Here is a 23,968-nt window from a genome sequence, read left to right on the forward strand (position 1 = left end):
CTATTATCTTGGTAGTTCCTTCAAAGACTTCGGGGTTTGAATTTTGCACTTTACCAGGAAAATGGAAGTCTCTCTTTTTAGTGATTATTCTAAGTAGAAGCATGACTCAGTTTTAATTTTTGCCTCCATTTTCCTTATTTTGTAATTTATAATCTTAAATGCAAAGTTTTCCTTTTATTGGCATGATGTGAAAATATATACTCTGTTACATTAACCATGAAAAGATTTTAAAAGATATTAACCAAGAAGGACATGGCCTGGAAGCTTTCCTTTCTCAACTAAGGATGCTTTTGTTACAAAAAAAAATTAGGTAATATGTGTGTGTATTTATCACCAAAGGGGGTGGCAATAGACAGAGACCAGTGTACAGAAAACCTCCCAGCACCCCCGTCAATAAAACCCAAAGAATTAGATCAATTTCAAGAATGATGATACTGATAAATTGACCCAATGTAATCTTTCTTTTCTGCAGGATCCCCTAATTCACAAATCTCACTTTATGTCATTTCAGTTAACCACCTCCCTATCAACAGTCTAAGAGAACCTTAGGAAAAATTCTAGAAATAATTGATGCACTAGTGTCAATTTGCCTGCTGTTCCAAAAAGTATGAGAAAAACCATCTCATGCTTTCTGCCTCCAACCTACCTAAGTCATCCTTTGGTCCAGCACTTACAGCGTGAGCCTGACCTATTCCGGAAGCCACTCGACAGCCATCCTGGTTGTCAGACAGCTACCACCACATAAGTATTTCCATTGAAATCACCATCATTTCCCATATAACAGCTCTGAAAGGCAAGAGTAGAGATGCTGGAAAATGCATTACAATTGGGTTATATTCATTCTATTAAATGATGCCTGTTGCTAACCACTCACTCTTCCTGGTTTACATGGTAACCCTCACCAGATTAAGTATGGATGCATATTCAGGAATGAGCATAGTACTTTTAATATGCCTGCCCTTCCCCTTCTTCCAGAAAATTCTGGGAGTCTCAGGACCTGGAACCAGTAGACAGAGGGGTCTTGTGTACTAATGAAAAACCCAAGCACCAACAAAATCCAAATTCAGGAAGACTTCTAAACACACCCCATTTATTCTGTTTCATCTCTAATACAACTGAATACACATATCAGTCAATCTGACATGTTTTCAATATTAAGGCACTGCAGTAGCATTTTCTCCTTCAGTACAGAAAAGTATAAGGGAAAACCAACCTAAGAACTGTACCTAACATTTGTAATGGAAATCGACATCATATATGAGGACTTAAGCCGTTCAAAAATGAGTAAACTGTGATTCAAAGACTTCCTGGATAGAAAAGGAATTCTGGTTATCACTGTCTGAAAGCTTGGCCAAGAAAGTAAATTTAATAGACTTGTATTTACAGTAAGCCTACATGTCTATAGGAAATTTCTGATTCTATTTGAAATGTTATCCAAAATGTCAGTATTCCTACTCAGATAAAACCTGCAAAACTATGCCACAACTGGGCTGGTAAGATATCCCCTCTTCTGTAATAATGGCACTTTTATCTTGTGAGTAACAAACATCTTTTAATTGGAGTTAAGACCAGCTCAATAGGAGGAAATTTGTGCCTGGTACTCTAAACCTTGCACTACCCTCCATTGTAAAGGTCACAGACCCTAGAGGAGAACCAACCACTTCCATTTCCTCTACTAATATAATCTCTAACTGTATTATAAACACTCTTATACTCAGAAAAAAGGTGTAGTTCTCATCCCAAAGAATTTCACTGTCTGAACGTTGGCTAAGAAAGTAAATTTAATATGCTTTTATTTACAGTAAGCCTACATGTCTGTAGGAAATTTCTGATTCTATATTAAATGATATCCAAAAATGTCAGTAGTCCTACTCAGTTAAATCCTCCAAAAACTGTACAATGACTGAGCTAGCAACAATATTATTTTTGTGGCAGACCATAGAGTATTGAAGAAATTCACAACTGGCCAAAATGCAGAAAATTAGTGACCAGGAAACCCCAGCCCTGGTAAGTACATCTACAACCTAATTCTCACACAAAGGCTCAAGGAAAACTCTTGATGATCATAGAACAATTCTAAGAGACAGAGAACCAGGATGTCTTGTGCTAGATAGTATCCTCTAGACAGTAGAGGGAAAATGCACCCATCTCAACAAAACAGTTACCCGAATAAAATCAGAATGAGGACAATGCCCAGTTGACATGAAAATGTGGACAAAGGAATCTCCACAAGGCCCTGCTCCTAGATGAAGAAGTATAGGCTGTCAATGGGTTCTGAGAAAGGGAGACTCGGTTTCCCTCAGGGAATATTCCCATTGTTAAATCCCAAATAGTCAGCCCTGGACACATGTATGTATGAAAAACACTGGATGGACTCAGTAGGTTTTACACACACACACACACACACACACACACACACACACACACACACACACACATGCACAAGCACCTGTGTGCCTGCACTTACATCCAAATACATATTTGTAACAATAATAATTAAACACTAAATTCTAAGTTTAGGAATTACAGAAGGGACATTGGAGGAGCTGAAGATGAATCGAGGTTGAGAATTATGTAGATAAACTGCTTGTTTAGATAACTCTCAAAAATAAAATTTAAAAATCTTTTAAAAACCAAAAAAAAAAAAAAACCTAGAAAGTACACATGGATAATTCTATTGTACATTAAAGTGTGAGTAGCCTATACACTGTGCTCAGTTATGGCAGGGTTAGTGATTTAGGGCAGTATATCCAACACAGTGTAGGAAAAAATTAACAATTCATAATTAAAGATGCTAATTTGGATTAGCTCTAATTAATTAAATAATTTACCCTTGGTTTTTATCTTAACCATGATCAGGCTGTGGTGATTATTTTAATCTTTACATGGACTAGTTACGGGTACAAGTAAATATTAAAATACACATAGCGGTTCATATTAAAAACCAAATGCCCTCCTCACCAGGGCTACAAGAAATGGCAGCAACTACCTTAGCATTGTAGTCACTTTACTTTCTTAATGTCACAAACCCAGTCAGATCTACAGTAAGTTGATGGTAACCACATCATTGAAAAGGACAAGTGTTGAAGGTCCTCAGGCTGACTTTTAACATCTGACATTGTATGAAAATGACACTTGCCAAAACCAAGTAAAATAAAGTAGGGAGGCAAATCATGTCTTCTCTCTAAACTCTTAACTCTGGGTTAACATGAAATGTTAGAAATGTACATTTCCCTGAAGAATGTTTGGCCAGGTAAACCTGTTAAAACATTGACACTTTGATCTGGCCTGTGGTTTGAGTGAGAGTTGCCCCCCATGGGCTCATGGATTTGAACACATAGTTCCCAGCTGGTGTTGCTATGTGGGGAGTGTCTTAGTCAATGTCCTATTGCTGTGAAGTGACAATGAGCACAGCAACTCTTATAAAAGAAGCATTTAACTGGGACTTGCTTACAGATTCAGAGGTTAGACCATTGTCATAATAGCAGGGAGTGCGGCAGCATGCAGGCAGACGTAGTGTTGGAGTAGTAGCTTAGAGTTATACATTTGAATCTACGATCAACAGGACAAGATCAGGCCTCTAAGCCTGGCTTGGGCTTCTGCAACCTCAAAGCCCACTACCCCTACTGACATTTCTTCCAACAGGGCCATACCAACTCCAAAAAGGCTATGTGTGATTCTCTAATGTTTCCCATGTAGCACCATTCTCTGGTGACTAAGCTTTCAGACATATTTTCCTATCAGGCCCATTTCTGTTTAAACCACCACATTATACTCCCTGCCCCCCCCCCCCCAAGCTCGTATCATATCATAATGCAAAAAACTTATTTGGTCCAACTTCAAAACTTCAGATAGTCTATACCAGTCTCAACAGCATTTAAAAGTCTAAGGTTCAAAGTCCCTTCTGAGACTCAATGATATCTCTTAACTGTAACACCTGATAAAATAAAAAAGGAGATCACAGGCTTCCGACATACAGTGGTAGAAGATGGACATTACCATTCCAAAAGAGAGGAAAGGAGCATGGTGAGAAACTATTGGACCAAAGCAAGACCATCAGGACAAACTCCAAATCCTGTTCTCCATGTCTGATGTCAAAGTGTTCTTCAGATCTCCAAATCTTTTCAGTTTGTGCGACTTCAGCATACTTCCCTCTCTTGGGCTGTTTCCACACCCAGTCTGCAGCTTTTCGTGTCAGATACCCCAGGACTATGGTATCTCCAACTTCTTGGGATTTCTGACAAAATACAGGCTCCACTTTTATAGCTTCGCACAATTGTCTTTCTGGGCCCCCATGCAGGGACACTTCTGACACAGGCCTGACATCAACGACTTTCCTTAACTGCAGAAGAATATTCCACAATCTCTTTCTAGTACCCTTGAGTTTAAACCCAAAACTGTGTTGATGAAGCTTCTAGGTTCTTCTGCTTGCTGGGGCTAGAACTTGGCCCATTCATCCCAATACATCTTTATCAGCTTTCTTTTATCCGTGGTTTCTTTCACTGCTTAAATTCTTTAGTCCCTTCTTCCTAGTTGGAAGCTTAGCTGGATAGGGTCTCACCCTGTGATCACCACTTTTGTTTTAATTCTATTGAGTATTAGATTTTTTAAATGTATTTATTGCCTTGGGCACAGAATTTAACTCCATTTTACTCAGATTGCTCCTCTTAATATAAGGTCTGCATAAGAGTGACTACCAAACAATACAGTCAACACTAGGCTGTCTTGAAATCTCCTCTTCCAACATTATTGATCCCAAAACTCTTCAGTTTACCTTCTTACAGACATTTTTGGAACAAGGACAGAAACCAGCCCCATTATTTGCTAAAATATCATAGGAATGGTCTCTAGGCTACTTACTAATATGCCTTTCCTATGAAATCTCTTAAGCCAGGTTATCAAAATCTGCATTGCTATCAGCACCACTATCTTCCATGCTCTGCCTAGTACAGAAATCATTTAGTTGAGGCCTTCTTACAGTTTCAAAGGTTTAGTCCAATATCACCGTGGCAGGGAACATGGCAGCATGCTGGCAGACATGGTGTTAGAGTAGTAGCTGAGAGTTCTATATCCTGATCCATAGGTAGCAGGAAGAGAGAGCAACTATAGGCCTGGTTTAAGCTCCTGAAACCTCAAAGCCTACTGCCAGAGACATACTTCCAACAAGGCCAGGAATGTTTTCAAAATGGCCACATCTACTCCAATGAGGCCATGCCTCCTAATCCCTTCCATGCAGTGTCACTCACTGATGACTTAGCATTCAAACATATAAGCCTATGGGGACATTCTTATTCAATCCACCATGGGAAGGTCATTAACTCCCTTTTCAGAACAGGTGGAAGCTCATTGCTAGGAGTAGACTCTGAGAGGTTTCAGTCTTATCCTAATGCTAGCTTGATATCTCAGCAAGCTTTCACGCCTTGTCTACCATTAGCATCAATCCCCCTGGAACCTTAAGCCAAAGTAAAATGATTCTCCTATAATTTGCTTTTGGCCATGCTATTTACCACATTACAGGAGCCTAACAAATACCAGTGCTAGACTAGATGCTGCTTTCACAGTTCAGCCTACTTCTCACAGAGAGTTAATCATGAGAACAGCTCTCTACCCATTATGGTAGTTAACAACCATCACTTCACAAGCATTCCACGTGATGTTCAGTCTAGATTGAATTTCAGCTGTCACTCAACTTCCATAGTGGCATAGGCTGCAGAAAAGAGCTCAAAGTCTGAAGATGCTCCGGGCAGTCTTCTCTCAAGCACTTCAGTTAGCCAAGGCACTGAGAGCTGTGGCAGTGGCAGTCTTTCATAAACTTTTATATTTGATAAGATCATATCAAAGCTTTGCCAGAATCAACCTCTGATTGTTTGATCAGCATAACATAACTCCCCTACTTTAAGCTCCCTATGTTGATTTTTTTTTTTTTTTTTTTTTTTTTTTTTTTTTTTTTTTTTTTTTTTGTAGAAAACTTCCTAAGGATCATTTTGTCAGCCAATGTTCTTCAAGACTGGTCAATAATTTATACCTAACTTAGTACATTTCTTTGCAACCCAACCTCATTCTCTTCAGGTTCTTTCTTTCTACAGTCAGAGGGCATGGACATAACCCACAAGCAAGTACCAAAGACTGTACACTAAGATGAGAAGATGGTAAAATCCCAAGGCTGCAGGAGCAACACAGTAGTCAACCCCCATGTTTCTTGATAACATCCATTCATTTAACACACTGACAAAACCCCTAAGCTAGAGTCCCCAGCATACACAGATAAAAATAATCACTGTAACATAGTTAACATACTGTCTCTTGTAAATAACTGGACAGGGACAGCTCCATCAGAGAGACATTTGAGCAGGAAGTATTTATGTTATTCTTCTAATATAAATTAACATTTCTCTCATTCTTTTCTCAGTCAAGCCATGAGACCCATACTGTATCAGGTGACTAGAGATTTCCAGTTACATCAGTCTTTCAAGGAACTCATTATTTTATGTTTCACTGGGTTCTGGCCTTATTGTTATTTCCTCCTTTCCAATTCTTAGGGCCTAATCAATTCTTTTTCTTTAATGCTTTACAATGAAAGCAAGAGCAATCAATTTTAAACCAGTGTTTCCTAGTATAAGGGTTGGTTTGTAATTATGAATTCTCTAAAATTCTCCCTTTCTGCCTTCCTCTACTTAATGTTTTTCTCTATGATTCAGCGTGCAATAATCCCCTTCTGGTTTTGTTTTTATTGTTCCTGATATTTTGGTTTCAGTTTTTTTATTTTTCATATACGTGGCCAAAACACAGAACGGGTCATAGGTGCCCATCCCTACCCTCAGGCTTAGTGAAAAGAAGAAGGAAGAAGAAAACACAGAAAACTCCTTTGCAGAAAAAAATGACCAGAGGAATGATAGAAACAAAAAAGGGAACAACTGATGGAATAGCAGATTTCTGGTCAATTGCAAAGCAGGCCAGAGCAGTGGTACAGAACTCTGAGTGATGAGAGACATTAACCATCAATCACAAAACTAAATCCAGCAAGAATTAAACCCTTTAACAACGAGAGGAAAATTAGGACACCATCAAGTGAAAAGGTGTAGAGATATTAGCTTCATTCAGCTTAGCTTTCAAGAATGACTTGAAAAATCTTTTTTCTAAGAGACAAACCAAACATATACACAGTATCCCTCTGGGTAATAACTTTCCTCCTCTGTTGGTGACATTAGGTGCACACAAGCATTGTATGATGATGAAGGGCTGCTGAGGGTACATGTGGGGATCACTGGAGACAATTCAGTTTAAGTTAGGAGGAAAGGCCCTTGCTCTCAGCAGAAGAAGGTGTTGATGTCAATGTCGGTAGACTGTGGGAAGTGAATTGCATATATGTAAACACCCGTAGCCACGAAAACACTCTATAAATGACATGCTCCAAATTGAAGGAGGGATTATAAAATCTGTTCAAGTATCATATGGTGCTTTGGGGACAGGAAGAAAGAAAACAGACAGATGAAAAAAACAATCAAAAAGAGCAACACCAACTACAAAACATACAAGATAATATAAAAGTTGTAGGCACAAGGCTAATGTACAACTAAGAAGCCTGGATTTTTAAAACCCGAATAACCAACTAATGAAAGGTAGAGAAGGGCTAGATTAGAACAAAATATTAAAGTTTATCAAAGCACAAAAGTATATTCCTGTGACATTAGCAATCTGGGGCAGGTAACAGGAGGGTCCTGAGTCCCAATGCAGACTCTACAACAAGATTCTCTCTTTACAAAATCATCAAAATGCATAACTGAAAAATAAGCACTGTGTATATAAAAACCAATTGCCACTTAATAACCTGAAACTTTTATAAAAATCATGGGGGACAGGTATTATGCTATCAATCAAATCAAAGAAGGGGTGCCACGTTTGTTATCAGGCAACACAGACTTGAAAACAGGCCAACACCTAGAGGTAAAGAATGGTTGGTACATAATAATGAGATTGCTTGAGGTAAAAGACATAATCACTGTAATGTGAACAGACCTAACAAAAGCATTTCTAGATGCATGAATCAAAAGCTAATATAGCATCAAATAAAAATGAGGAAAAGAAACAAATTATGATATTTTATCAGGTAATCCTCACTAGATGGTATAAATTGTCCAAAAGAAAATTGTCAAGATTCAGAAGACTTAAACATCAAGAATATGTGTGTGAGAGAAAAGGAGGAGGAATTTGTCATGGGCAAACCACACTTAAGAATGCTTAAAGGATATTATTTAACAAAAAAAAGTATATGAAAATATATAATGCAGAGAACAATGAGAAAATATATGTGCATTTCAATCAAAGTAGAAACATTAACTCAAAACAAATGACAAACTGATGCACTGTGAAAGTTTTCAACAAATTATGTTCTCTGTCTAAAATGGCTTCAAAATTGAAATCAGAATTAGAAGTATAATTTCAAAACTCTTTAAATGACTGGGAAATATATAACAATTCAAGACAAACTGGAAGTAAGTAAAAGAGAAGGCTTCAAGAGAAGACTGTGTGAGAGAGAGAGAGAGAGAGAGAGAGAGAGAGAGAGAGAGAGAGAGAGAGAGAGAGAGAGAGAGAGAGAGAGAGAGAACAGCAGATAAAACAATAAAATATGCATGGTACAGCTAAAGTAATGCAGACATAGAAATTTATGATTGTAGTTGAAAAATAAATCATGTTCTACAACTGGAGTATAGCACAGTGCCAAAGTCAGTGCTAATAATAGAAAAGGTTCTTGATTTTAAATTCCTAAATTAAAAAAGTTTTAAAAAACTGAAAATATTGAAAAGGATAAAGTAGGGTTTGTTCCAGCTATGTAGTGTTTGTTTAATGTTTGATAATCCATCAGTGTCGTCAACCACATTGACAGGCTAAAGAGGAGCCATGTGATTGTATGATTAGACATGGAAATAAGGAGCCACTAACAAACCCAGAATTCATTCATAACTGAATATACATATACACTGATCAATACCATATCTTTGTTGTTTGTGTCTAGGTAGACTTTACAGTGTTATTTCATCTATCAGCTTTTGGAAATGAGTACACTTTAAGTTAGTAAAATGTTATAATTATCTTTCTACCAGGAGTGGGGTTCTTTTAATATTTAGATAGTTGAGTACATTATAAAGTTTTGGAGAATGTTTATTAAACAACAAAAAATATATTCAGAAATTATATTTGAAATTTGTTAATATTAATGCTATTTCAACCTAAAATTAATAGCAGATAGTTCTTATACATTGAGACAGGGAAGCCTACAAAAGTTTTTACAGCTAGCATCCCATTCAGTGATGAGATACTCAATTACGTTCCCTGAGATAAGGAACAGAGACAATAAAGATAGATATTGATACCATTGTTTTGCAATATAATAGTAGGAATCCTAGCCAGTGCTACAAGGGAAACAGGAAAATGCCAATGAACAACCAATGTTCTATTTCACATAGCACAGTTGTCCACACTGAGAGCTCAAGAGATTTAGCCCTATCACCCATCCTTACTTACCACTCCCAATAGTCAAGAATAAGAGTCATCTGTTTCTACATAAATGAGGAAGATATGCACACAGTTGGTTGTGTATTACTCAACTGGACAACCTTTAAACTGACTTGCAGCAGCATGGATGGAAATGGGTGATACTGTGCTAGATAAAATAAGCTAATGGAAAGACAAATACCTTATGCTCTCAAATATCCATAATAAACACCAACCCTGATATCATAATACAGAGATAATATGGTCTTTGGCCCTAATGACACTGAGTATGTCTAGTCTCATCTGATGTCTGAAATATGTAAAATAGGATACTCCAAGAGTAGGGGGGAGGAGGAACAGAATGCAAATGAATAATTTGATCAAAACATAGTCAAATAGGGAGGACTTTTTCTAGATAGCATAACATAATTAATATAATTTACATTGATTTATAATATATTTTAAGACAGCTAGAAAATATTGAGCAGAATGGGAGAAAAAACTTTAAATTTTTGATAGGAATACGCATTAGTAAAGGTATTATTAAGAATATAATAGAGATTACATGCACGCATGTATGCACACACACACACATACACACACACACACACACATACACACACCAAAATAAAATTATTTCAAGTTCCAGCCACCTCACTTCTGGTAATATGCAATCAACCTAAATATCCATCAAGATATGGTCTGGTTACAAATGTGGTATTTCATGTTCATTCCAAGTCTTCTAATTCATAAAAAAAAATGCTCTCATTGTAGTAAAATTGATGGAACTGTAAGACACCACACTAAGTGAAACAAATCAGACACAAGAACACTGCACATAGAACTGAGATCTGAATTTGAAACAGTTGTCATGAGCATTACAAGTGACAGAGGGGTGGCAGAAGGAGGGGCTAAGAGATCAAGCTGCAGCTAGGTAGAAGTAGCAAGTTCTCGAACTTTCCAGCACAGTAGAGTGCTCAATAACCTATCAAGCATTGTGTAATGAGGAGAGAAGCTCAAGTCTTAATACACAGTAACCATGAGGATCTGAAAATGTTAGCATCCCAATCTGAGCTGCACATCTCATATGCATTCATTGAAACGTTGCACCCCAGTTCATAAATACCTAGAATTATGTTAATTAAATTATTAAGAGACAGAGATGCTAATTACCACAGTTCAATCTTTACCCACTGCATACATGTAGCAAATTATCATGATGTATCCCATAAATATATATGATTAAATTATCAATCAACAAAAACACAGAGAAGCACTATCTATACAAGATCTATGTTTTAACCACCAAGCTCCTGGGTTTTCAGATATTCTCACAACATGCATTGTTTTAATACTGATGAAAGCCTTTCTCCCATACATTTTGATGTGTTCTGTATGTGATCCTGGGGACTGTTGGAAGGAATTTATTCACAGGGGTCAGTATTTGTCCACAGATATGATGTCACAGAGTTCATCTCACTTGTAGCTCATCCTCTTCAACCATCCTTTTCTGTGTCTCATTTTTAACCCAGATATTGAATTCAGTTGTATTCTGTAAAGTTACTGTAGCAAAAATACCTCCAAATTATTTGTATGGGATACTCTTGCCAAATAGCTAGAACAACACAAGGAATTACTTTCCCAAAAGTCAACTGAAAATTACATAGCATATACATGTATTCAAAGCTCTCTTGGTTTCTTTTCCCATGCTCATTTAGGCATGAGCCATTGTCCCTCATACTCAGGTTCCTGAGATTCTCTTCATAGCCCTGTGCTTTGCTCTTGAACCAAATTTAAGTTATAGGGTTTCTGCCGCTTTCTGCCTTTCTCCAATCTCCATGATAAAAACAATCGAATGCTAAACACAAACAAAGCAAATCTATTCAGTTTTCTATGTTTCAAACATACAGGTCGGAGTCACATTATCTTCCAATACCTGTCATAAATACTTATTAATTTATAAATAGATCACTTGAAAGTAGGTTGACCTATTATAACTTTTCCATTCTTAGAAGCGTGTCTTTTAAAGCTATTTTTCCTTAGCTTTGAGTACAACTCAGATAGGAACATTGAGTAATTTAGAATATTATATTTAAGAGGGAAATACCAAACAAAATAGATGGGGAAATAAAACTATTCAAGTCTGTGTTTAAGAACAGCCATAGTTTCAATTCCTTTGCGAAATGCTGCATACCATGAGCCCAGTTCCACCCTGGGGGTGTGCACACTGCTCTGCCTAGTGATGTACAACCGATGGCATCACTTAGTCCCTTGGGCACAAAAACAACTACCCAAAAAAGAGCTAAAATCGCCCAAGTCTTATTACACTTGGCTTTTAGGGGAAGATGCTCAGAATGGCAATTCCATCCGGCGAACGGGTTTAAACAGCACCATCATCGCATATGAACCATTATAAATTTGACAGAATCACCATGATGGCATTTTCAAGACTAGATATTGTTTAATAAAACAAAAAACTAAGCAGACACAGAAAAACACTTTTTTATTGCAAGTTTCAATTTTAGTACCATACAGAATCAACATAGAGCATGATATTTGTATATATTTATTTTATATACATATGTGTTATATATTTTATAGCTATCATTGAGGGCTAGCCATTCTCTTACAGAAATAAATAGGTAAGTTCATCTTCAAATATCAGTTTCTAGGTTTAAATGTTAATTTATTCATGACTTTCTGTATGTCTTGATTAGAAGTGTCCCAGTAGAAATTATCTCATTGGTCTCATGTCTTTGCTGTAAAATATTATCTTGATGACATTCAAACTTATCAAGGTAAATACTACATTGGGCCTTGTGGTGTTCTGCTATACACATGAGCTAAACAACACTATTTTGGGTGTGTACATTATATAGTCTATGTGTTTATAATTTTAAGAATGGCAATGATGAATAATAAAATTTATTATTATTTAGAATCCATTAATAAGAACACATAACTTATGCATCAAAAGAGATATTCTACCCCTCAAATATTCTTTATTGCTTTAAGTGTCTGAGCTAGTTTTCCTTAGCTATTTTTGTTTGACATAATAACATACTTCTAAATAACTCAGTATCTCTCACTGATACCTTTAGTTTCCATGTTTTACCCCCATCTTTTTTCTGGACATAATTTTCTGTTTCCCTCTTCTATACCAATCAGAAACCTACTAGTCTTTAAGAATTAACTAATATGACCCTTTCCTTAAGCTTTCCCCCCAACATTCCCATCTAAAGGTAGTAATTTCCTGCTCTGGGTTCTGGTTGCCATGTTGTCTTCCATACTTTTAAGATCATCAAGGTGGAGAGAAATAACACCCAGTCCCCATTTCAGGCTAGCGAAGACATACTGGAGTATGAACATGGGGGATGTTAGATTCTTGTTAATGCTAATGACTCCCAAAGTTGGAAGTTATGGCTGAGGACTGAGTATGACCACAAACATAAGTATTTTCTGGGGCCTCTATTTGAATAAATCAGACTTCAGGAAACTATATGGATGGAACACTACCAGAATCTGGAAACTCTACATTCTTTCTATCAATGAAGGTTCAAATTTTTGTAACTGAATTGTTCTTAACATATCAACTACAGACTCATTCATTCACCCAACACTGTTTGAGGTGGGCTAACATGGCCTGCCTTCATGCTTGTCTTCAGGATAACTTGTTCTTCCTCTCTATAGTCAAGTAGTGCTTATAGCAAAATGTAATTTTCTCATGGCATGTATGTCTCCCTTCCCTCCCTAGCCCTCTCTCCCTGTCCCCTTCCCATCATATCTACAGATTCTTGCTTAATAATTTCATTCCATTCAATGATGTTTAATGTACAGCCTTGTCTATCTACTATTACTAAGAAGCTTATAGTCTGTCTGCCGTGCTCAACCCCTGGCCTCTGCATCTCTCACATACAACACATCCCCTGTTATAAGGGGCACATGGGCATATGTCATGTATGTAGAATGTTTATTCTCTATGTAACAGCTTGGTTAGATGTATTCTATTGCATACATATGAGCTCTGGAAATGCAGATGTTCCAGTTACAATAGAGTTAGCAATCTAGAATCCAGGTAAAAAGAGTGGGAGTCAAGGTGAGGATGAGTTTTGCATACTTCAGTCTTCCAATCATGATGGTTGTGCTACACAGGGCATTATAGAATATGGACGGGTTACTCTTAGAAAGCTATGAATAACTGGAAGCTGCAGTCCACCATAACTGCCCAGCATCTCAACAAAATATGTATCATACATTGCTATCCCAGGAAAGATCACAAATTAAAATGTGCCATATAATTTCAACCAAAGCTGTATCAAGCTTACCATTATGGAGCTGAACCATGCAAAGGCTGAGCAGATGTAATCAGTAAGACATCTGATGAGTGTGTGTATGTGTGTGTGTTTGTATGTGTGTGAATATGTGTGTAAATGTCTGTGAATATGTGTGTGAATGTATGTGAATGTGTGTGTGTGTGAATATGTGTGTGAATGTGTGTATGTGTGAATGTGTGGGTGCTTGCACATGCACACACACGTATGCATTAAAAGGCAAATATGGGTGTTAGATGACAACTTACACAAGTCATTTCTCTCCTTTTATCATGTGAGTTATGGGGATCTACTTGGGCTGCTGGGCTTGGTGGCAAATACTGTCATACCCTGAGCCAGCTCTCTAGTACTGACAGACTTGTGCATAGAACTGGAAAGTGGTACATTACATAAAAATAATCCTGTTGACTTAAACCACTTATAGAAATGAGAGATACAGCTATAAAGCATATAGAGTCATTTGGTGAATGCTTAAATATGTAAAAACACAACACATACATATATACATTGTAACTGGATACAGAAATTGTGGGATGTTTATACAATGGAGTACTACTCAGCTTTGAAACAAATGACTTTATGAGATTCCTAGGCAAATGGATGTAACTAGAGAATATCATCCTGAGTGAGGTAATCCAGTCACAAAAGAATAGACGTAATATGTAGATACTAGGTCCAGAAAGATCTGAATACCCAAGAAACAACTCACAGACCATATGAAGCTCAAAAAAAGAAAAAGGCCAAAAAGTGAAAGCCTCAGTTCTTAGAAACAAAACAAGCTAAATGCTTGGGCTGAGATGCAGCTAAATGCTTCCAAGCAGTATTGCCTGTCAATCCACAACAAAATACTCAATGAAATTCTTCTATATAAATCCAAAATTTTCAAATATCTATCTCATAGTAATGATAATATATGAATCCAGTATTAATATAAAGCCCTTAAGGATCCACAAAGACTATCTCTAATATACTTACTGAAATCATGAACTGATTTTCTGAGTTTCAGTATAAAAAGTATGGTTTAATACATTTCTTTATTACATAATATGAAATGGCCATATATGCTAACCCCAAAACAAAATGTAAATCAGCACCCATTTAAGATTGAAGTCCCTGAATGAATATTAATTTACAAACTTTCCATTTTCCAATGGCTCTTATCTCAAAATGCTGGCTTTCACTTGAATGCTGATAAAACCATCACTAGAAGCCATCACTGGAACAGTCTGTGTGTTTTGGATATTAGGTCTCTTCTGTTTCCTATGGCTGGCCCTCCCTGGTATCTTTATTGCTCAGGGATTTAATCATTTAAAGGCATTTAAAAATGTTCTGGGGTTAACATTCTGAGTTCTTAAATTGCTTTTTACGTTGTGAATTAATTTACTGTATGTGTGCATATGTATCCCGTGGCATGCATTTGATGACCAGAAGGCAAGTTGCATGTGGTCAGAGAATAACTCTTAAGACATGCTTCTCTCCTTTCACTCTGCAGAGCCCTGGGACTGAACTAATTGCATCATGTTTGATGACAAGGGCCATCTCCATTGTTCAACATTCTTATTTTGTCTATAAGAAGTGGATGATAAATGAACTCTCTGAACACAGGTCATGGGAACATAGGGAAGGAAGTACTGAGTGAGCACAAAACCCACAGTGGTTTGGCATTAGGGAGATGCCATAAGAAGGTAAAGACTCTGGAGAGACAGGAAGTAAACTTCAACACAAAGACATGCAGAATCCAGAGATTGTCTGATCTCCTATGACCTGGCAGCTTTAGCGTGATCTAGTGATAGAGACATGCCCATGTGTCTATAAACACACACACACACACACACACACACACACACAAACACGCTGCTGTCATGAGGTGCCATCCTGAGAAGGTCTCACTATATGTTGTGCTTTGAGAAAGAAGCTCATAGTTTCATTTTTTTGGGGCTCATAGCAAGTAGCACTGTGCTGTCCTAGCCAACATCTACCTTGTGACCTAGTGTAGCCCCAGGGAAGTATCCCTTAAGTGAGCTCATTGAAGAAAATATCAGGTAAGATTTGAAATGATTGGGAGCTCAGGGGTTGGCTAAATAGGGCTAGGGGAATAGGCATGATTGCACAAATGCATACAGAAACAGAGCCACAAAAAATTGTAGTTGTGCGGTGGGAAAAATGTCCAGAAGCATTTTCTATTCAGTGAGTTTGCTGTCCTGCCACTTTGTGTGAGCTTTCTTGAGGAACCTGGGATTCAGAGAAACAGAAAGGTTCAGTGCAAACTTGTCCTGGGCGGTTGGGGGAAGTAATCAGTCCATCCCAAGTAAGCAGCATCCCAGGATATGTTTGGGTTTTTTTTAAAGCTACTTAGCAAGGAAAGAGAGTGAATCCAGTCAGTTCTTATTCCAAGCTATTCACACTGACTCCCTGGGAAGCATCACACACAAGGGAAAGGCTGAGCATCCCTTAGTCTTTGCCATCTGCAAGGTGTGTCTAGCCTGAGACAAAAACTAAGCTCAGGGTAGAAGAAATGAATATCCAGTTTAGTATTAACAACCATCCCTGAAATCATATTTAGTCCCTTTGATTTGACAGATGTGTATATATAATTGTGTTGTTGATTGGTTGTGTGTGTGTTTATGTATATACTAATTTGTTGTTGGTGGGTTGCATGTGTGACTTTTTAAAATTTTATGTTCTCTTATTTCTCTTATAGTGGGTATTTGGTTGTTATCTCTAATTTTTGTAACTTTTGAGATTATGATACAATTGCATCATTTTCAAGAAGTGAATAGAAAGACAGACATTACATGATTATATGTAGAATCAAAGAAGCAAACAAATCAAAAGACACGTAAGAAGTATTAGGGGAAAAATGGAATATGGATAAATTAGGGAGGTTGCTATACAAGTGTGAGGGCCTGCATTCAAACCCCCAGCTTCTATATACAACATTAGACATGGTTTTGTGTACCTGGCCTAGTGTGCTGACAGAAGTGGAGACAGGAGATTTAATAACTCCAGCTTCCTAGCCAATAGCTAAACTCCTTGCTCAGTAAGAAATCCTGTCTCAAGGAAACAAGGAGGAGAGAGTGATGGAACAGGATATCTGATCCCTTTCTTTGCCCCTCAAGGATACCTGTACACACCCACTCAAGTGCACACAAATACACACATGTATACACACACAAAACCAAAGATTAAAATCAGAAAGATGATCAGAGGATGTTGCATGCACACACGAAGTATTACAGTGCTATCCAGGGTTTTGTATAGTTTATACATAGTTACAACCAGACAGAGCAGTCATGAAAGAGGACATAATGCTAATTATGCTTTCATTTTTTGTTGTCAATAAGTGAATAAAAATATAATCAACAGTGAACAGTTAAGACCCCAAGAGAAGCCTAGAGCTTCACAACGGCTGTTCCGACAGCGAGAGTTTTAGTGACATGTATGGATTTGGGAATGGGCAAGTGCTTAATCAGCGTCATTAATCTAGCTGTGTGATGTTTTCATTTGTGACTTAATTAGAGTCCAGTGAGTTTATTCTAAAAACTTAATAGCCAGGCGCAGCAGCACTTGCTTGTAATCTTAGCACTTAGGAAACCGAAGCAGGGGGCTGGCAATTTGCAGCCAGTCTGGGCAACAACTTGATGTCTGTGCTGTCATTCAAGACCCTGCCTCAAAAATGCAATTAAAAATGTAAAACAAAGGAAAAGATAAAACATGTATAAATCGAAAAGCTCATCTGTCCCTTGGCAGACAAACAGTTTAAACTATAGGCAGCCTCACTAAATCATCAGGGCTGGAAGAAGAGTTTCAGCCCAGCACTTAAGACAACTTTATGCTCTTCCAGGGGTTGATGTGCAGTTCCCAGCACCCACATGATTCATAACCCTTGTGACTCCCATTCTAGAGAATGTGATGCTCACTTCTGGCCTCCTCTGGTACTACACACATAGAAGTTCACTGAACTCATTGTAGGCAAACTATTCATATCTATGCAATATAAATAAATAAATAAATAAAGTATAAAAATGTATGATAACTTTCTGAATGCCTTCCCTAAAAGTAAGTGTGTGTGTGTGTGTGTGTGTGTTCTCTCCTTTAGAGAGTGATACTGCACTCTTATGCCAAAATATTATGTTTTTAATAGCAATAAATGTGTATACAGCATGTTCTTAAATTATCAAGAATATGTTGAAAGAATAATTTAAATCAAATTAAGAATTCTCAGGACCACCTAAGGAAATTTATTTAGTAACTGATTCAGGCAGTATTCAAGTATCTATCTATCTTTCTATCTATCTGTCTGTCTGTCTGTCTTTATCCAACACACAGATAGAAATATATGGATACACAGTATATGCTTTCTTTCTTTATATAGAGAGGTACATAAATGTGTGTAAAAGTATATACACATCTGTATTATGTATATACATGTGCATCCACCTGTATTTAAAGTCAAATATCATTTCCATAAGATGTGAGGAGGAACTTTGCTGGTTCCTGGGTGAGAAGCCATACAGGAGCATCTCCTGGGAAATGGAGCATGCTCTCCCTCTAGTTTGAAAAGCAAGAGTGGGTCTGGTAGTACTGAGACACAGGAAGCCTTGCAGAAACAAAAGGCGCATCTGTCTCTATTCTAGACACTGCAAATGCCAGACATCTCGCAGCTAGTTCAGCATCTGAAGCCTAGAAGGTTCTTTCAAACTGTGGGTGACAATGACAATGATAATATGACACCTTCTGAGTGCCTCGAGTGCAAAGTTCACTGGTTCTAAGGTCACTGATTTAATGCAGCAGCCAAGTTCCATTCACATCAACAGACAGGATCTGAGAGAGACAGCTGTAGGGACTGAGCAAGCATTTAAAGCCACAACTAGCGGGATCAGTGTTGGACTCTAAAGGGCTTAACATCTAAACATAAAATACAGGGACCAAATAAAACAGAAATTCTCTGGACATGTGATTAGTGCCCAAGGCATCATTACTGTTCAGCTCTGGGGCTGAGAGTTTTACAGCAGCTTAAGGTGTGGGGAGCCTCGAACACATCATGAGACACACCAGGAGGTCATCGAAATCTCTGTCTTCCTTCGCTGTCATTTACGTAGTCGGGATCCAGATATGGCTTTAGCTTTTCTGTATAGGTGCCATTTAGAGGAGAAGACAGGAAGACAGATCTCCGTGTTTAACCAAATGTTAAATATTTTTTATTTTACTCACCTGCACACTGAGATGAATCCATTTCTTCATAAGAATTCTCCCTGGTGTCATTACTTTTATTGGAGGCTGCAAACCATTTACTGTGCGATAATAAAACATGGTCTCTTTCTCAGATATTGTAACTTTGAACACAATCTGCCCATCCACTGCCTTTTCTATCACACACCTAAGGAAGCAACCAGAAAAGACAGAAAAGGTCAGCGTCCAAGAAAAATGAAAAGCTGAGGTATTGTCCTGTTAAAGTGACTGTGGCCCCACCCAAAGTGGTATGCTATGAGTAAGTACATGAATCTCATTACACCCCCTAAAAAACCCCTGTTCCAACAGAAGTCATTTTACTTAAAAAAAAATGAAATTCTTATTTACAATATTTTCCCCAGAGCCTCAACACCCTTCATTAGAGATTCATGACAGAAAGTAAAGTAGTCGCATCCTACTGGAAAACTAACATTTAGGCTCCTGGCCCATTAGTTCCCTGCCATTCCTTTTATAGGAAGTGGTGGGACACACCACATCCCACATGGGTATTGAATCACCAGGGCAAATCTTTCTTCTTCTTTTAATGTCAAATGAATTTGGAGTCCATGGAAAGCTCTGAGTTATTAGTTCTGAAGTCAGAATTGTTCCACTCTATTCCTGGGATGAAATGGAGACTCAACAACCACCGTCTCTTGCATGTACTGGTCAGAAGCCAGGGCGGTGTGTACAAGATAACCAACTACATCTTCCATGACCACAGTCTAGCTGAGACACTGACACGGTGTAGTGATATGTGTAGAATAAGATTAAGTAGAATTTCAATGACATAAAACATCTTTTAGGAAGGACTTAGGTCTTGAGTCACATAAATGCTACTATAGAGACTGGGTTTTATTACACAGCCCCAGCTGGTTTGCAGGCTCCCCAGCCCAACCTTCTGAGTGCTGGGGAGTTAAGTGAGTGACATCATTCTGGGATGGAATATCCCTTCTCAAAGGTCACTTCTCTGTGGATCATATGGTGCACCTTTCAGAGCCCAGGGCTCCTCCCTCACCAGACTGCCATCTATGCACACCAGCCATCTCAGCACGAATCACTGATCAAAAACCCCTCTTTTCAGCCCAAAGATGTTTAAGCAGTCCTCCTTCCTGCTCACTCAACATGCTTTGCAATCTAGGTAGGAAAGACTCCTTCCTCCAGAGCATCAGAATTCTGAGGGCCTGAGGATCTATGGAGTACTGCAGCCTTCCTTCCCAAAAATAATCAAAATCAGTCAGGAGAATCCCAGAGGTAAAGGTACCACTGGGCCACTTAAGAATTGCTGCAAAAGATTTTTCAAAATCATCGTCAAAAGGAGCATTTAAAGACCTTGCTTTACTTTCATCTCTGTTTGTCTTAAGTTGGAAAAAAAGAAAGAAAGGAGGAGTACTGGTCTCTCCTTTATTTACACTAATTTATTATTCTTTTTGGCTGAATTCGGTAAGATATGAAATATGACATTTTTAATTTTGGCAAATAATTTTAGATACAAACTTTTAAAATACATACATACATGCATGCATGCATATATACATCCTAAATACATACATACATACATGCATGCATACATACATCCTAAGTACATACATACATGCATACATGCTTGCATGCATACAACTGCAGACTATCTTTAAGGCTTCAGTAATTGAATGTTTGTGATTTACTGACACGAAAAAAAAAAATCTACCATTATCCTAATTCTCTGGGCCTTTGGTCTAAGAGTTTTTCTTTGTTCATTTGTTTTGAGTATAAAATCTACAAGTGAGAATTCAATCATTACACAGGAGTGTATTTACCAAATGCAGACTTATTTCCCCAAGCTTGCTGAAAATGCTTTTCTTAATATGTTATTGATTATCTCCCTTGCTATTTTGTTTGCTTGTAAACACTCTAGCTTTGGTAGATAATAAATGTGAGACAAAGGCAGGTAGTAAAATATTTAGGAACTGGATTTATTCTGCTCCTGAATACACAGTAATTGGATAATCCATGTTCTGTTTGTTTCACTTATCTAAAGCAAACACCCCCAGATCCCCCCCAATTCCCATAGGTACTTTAGCATCAAAAATGAAGTGACCTTGGTACAAGCAATGGCTCCCCCAAATTATAAACCTCATCCCAGCATCTCTAGGAATGCCCCTGTATCTTATCATGAGGAAAGCAAGCCAACGGGTTGTTTGGTACAGAGATGTCTCTGCAAACTTGAAAGGGAGTTTTAAGATCAGGATGCTGGTGGTAAGACAAGTAGCTTCAATCTCTTGACATTTCCAACAGTAAAACAGCAAAGTCCTTTTTGGGGGCTGGGGTAAAGGAGGGGGAGAGATTGAAACAGGGATAATAGACTACAATTATCTCTCCAAACTGAAAAGTAAAACGCACGATGAACCTTCCCTTGGCAGAGGAAATGTAAGTGCCCACAATGTCTAAGTCACATCTGCCCCATGAGACGGCAAGATTTCCTTGTAGTTTCATAGATTCTAAGACATTCCCCCAACACAATCCCACAAAGAAAACATCCCAAGGACAGGTACCCAACACTACTAGGAGACAAAAGATGGGGTAGAGTTACTGGAACACACATCACACATGGAAGAAAATGGCAAAAGCAAATGTAATGTTAAGCAAACATTCATGGGAACCGGAAAGATGCTCAAAGGTTGAGAGAGCTTGTTGCTCATGCAGAAGACCTAAGTGCAGTTCCCAGAGCCCACATCAGCTGGCTTAGAAACACCCATAGCAGCCCCATGGTCCCCAAAGCCCTCTCTTGCCTCTATAGGCACCACACTTACACACACACACACACACACACACACACACACACAAACAAACAAACAAACAAACACATGCATAGCAAAAGTTTAAAGGTAAATTAAATAAAGATCAGTCAAAATGTTGCTGATGTTTCTCAACAGGCTTTGTATTACGTAGGGGACTGCAGTAATAAACTAAGAGAAGAAATTCCAGCAGGAAGGACTTGTGACTACACAAACCAAAGTTGGTAACATGGAAGCTTTATTCCTAACATGTCAAGGGCATCCTTAGAAGATTCACCATCGCCAGGAAGCTCTTGAGAGCTTCTCTGGCTTACCTATGTGCTAACAAATCTGAGGATGGGAACAGCATGTGGGTCAAAGACTGCACTGTGAGGGAGGTGGGGTGATGTCTGCAAGTGAACATCTTCCTTTCATCACGAGATATGTTTATTGAGAAAAGATAGAAAAGTAAAACAGCCCTAGGCCTTCAGAAAGTACCCACCTAGTGGAGATTTTTATTTTCTAGTAGGGACACTTTGTATATGGAAGCCCCGAGCAAGACTTAAAACATAACACATTTTCTATGACTGGTACCTGCGTCTACTTCACAGGGCTTCTAGGCCGACAGAAAACCAGAAACGTGGCTGGTGTTACTCACATAGTTCCTTCTTTCTCAGGTTTCAACCACACAGCTAAGGTAAATTCTGCTGACAGCCTTGGTACCAGTGGAGAGGGGCAGTTCTCCTGATGTCCGAATGTAAAGCTCGTGGAGTTGCTTCTGGAGTTAGGGTGGAGATCACGGTGGTCTGCGGGGATGCAGCCCTGGAGGCCTTCTAGGAGGGCGATATAGGGAGCAGAGACAGAGCGGTAGGGGCAGTCCTGGATACACAGCCTCTCGGTACACAACTGCACATGCTCAGTGGTCCCGGCGCCATGACAAAAGGTGCTGGGGCCTGGGAATCCACACGTGGCATGGGTCGGCATGGTAGACACCTTCTTGAAAGCACCCACATTCTCCAGCCTTGGGAAAATGCCCTGCGAGGCAGCCAGTAACACTGAAGCCAAATAGGCTACAATCGATGTTTGAATGGCATGACACAGGAAGCCGTGTGAGAGAGTCGGGCGATACATGGTTACAAAAATGTATTCTTCACCGGATGAGGCATTCCTAAATTAATGTCCAGGTCTGCTCCGTTCACCAGAAACACTGGAAAGGCTGGGTACTTGAATACAGAGATTCTCCATCTCCGGGAGCCTGCAGACACACTTTCCCAAAGAAGGCAGAGCAAGGATGTCCTTAAGAGAGTACAGAAACATGAGTCGATGCTGGTGTTGGATGAACAACACACGAGAAATCAGCAGCTTATTTTAAGCAAGAAGATTTTATGCCCCCTATGAAAACAATGGCGAACTTCTCAAAGTCCTTTCTGAACTGTACAACCTAGAGCCAAAAGATACGATAAAGACGGTAACGTTTTTTTTTTTTTTTTTTTTTGAACAATCACAATTATCAATCTATAGGACAATCGGTTTGTGTATTTATATATGATTGTGAATTGTAGAAGCTTATAGCTACTCTGAACTGTTACTCGACCCCAGAGAATTGGCACTAGCCACTCTAATTAATGCAGTAAAGCATCCTTTAGCTCTTTTCACGAACACCATATGTTGTGACCAGAGCTAACTTGCATTTGCCCAAAGTGGAGCTAGCTAAGCACTCTGGGCCTTCCCCCTCATCCCAGCCTGCAAGCTACTTTAAGCTCACAGCAAAGCTGATTAGAAACTCAATACCATCTGCTTGCCCTGAGCCTTAATATTTATCAAGCATTTGTGTTAATGTTTCTGCATATGACTCTGTATTTGGAGGTTAAATATGGATTCCTAATACCGTGTAAGTAATTGTATTGATAAATCAGCCGAGTTACCATTTCTTTATTGCATTGCGACCAGTCCCCTTGGTGGTGAGAAATAGCTCCTGGACAGGACCTCTGTCCTGTGTTGCCTGGCAACCCTCTGTAACCCCCTCCCCATTACTTCTAGGAAAAAAAAAATGCCCCAGCAATAGGAAGGCCCCAGTAAGACTTGGCACTCAGGTTACTATTCCCCACAGCTCAGAAGGTTACCTGTAACTCAGTGCAGGCTGCTTGGTGGCCCCTCGGC

At 38.6% G+C, this 23,968-nt stretch overlaps 1 protein-coding gene across 1 annotated transcript in view; it reads right to left on the minus strand.

The window, feature by feature from the left end:
- The window catches only part of USH2A (usherin), a gene marked incomplete at both ends in the record, with an annotated part of 645,989 nt that extends 623,050 nt beyond the window's left edge, over nt 1–22,939 (minus strand). The window contains 2 exons of the mRNA XM_080923960.1: nt 19,038–19,203; nt 22,467–22,939. Coding sequence (XP_080780086.1) covers nt 19,038–19,203; nt 22,467–22,939 — 639 coding nt within the window. The remainder of the gene's footprint in view (nt 1–19,037; nt 19,204–22,466) is intronic.
- Nucleotides 22,940–23,968: the final 1,029 nt, after the last annotated feature.

The sequence above is a fragment of the Micromys minutus genome (assembly GCF_963924665.1).
Source record: "Micromys minutus genome assembly, chromosome: 1".
Classification (NCBI taxonomy): Eukaryota; Metazoa; Chordata; class Mammalia; order Rodentia; family Muridae; genus Micromys; species Micromys minutus.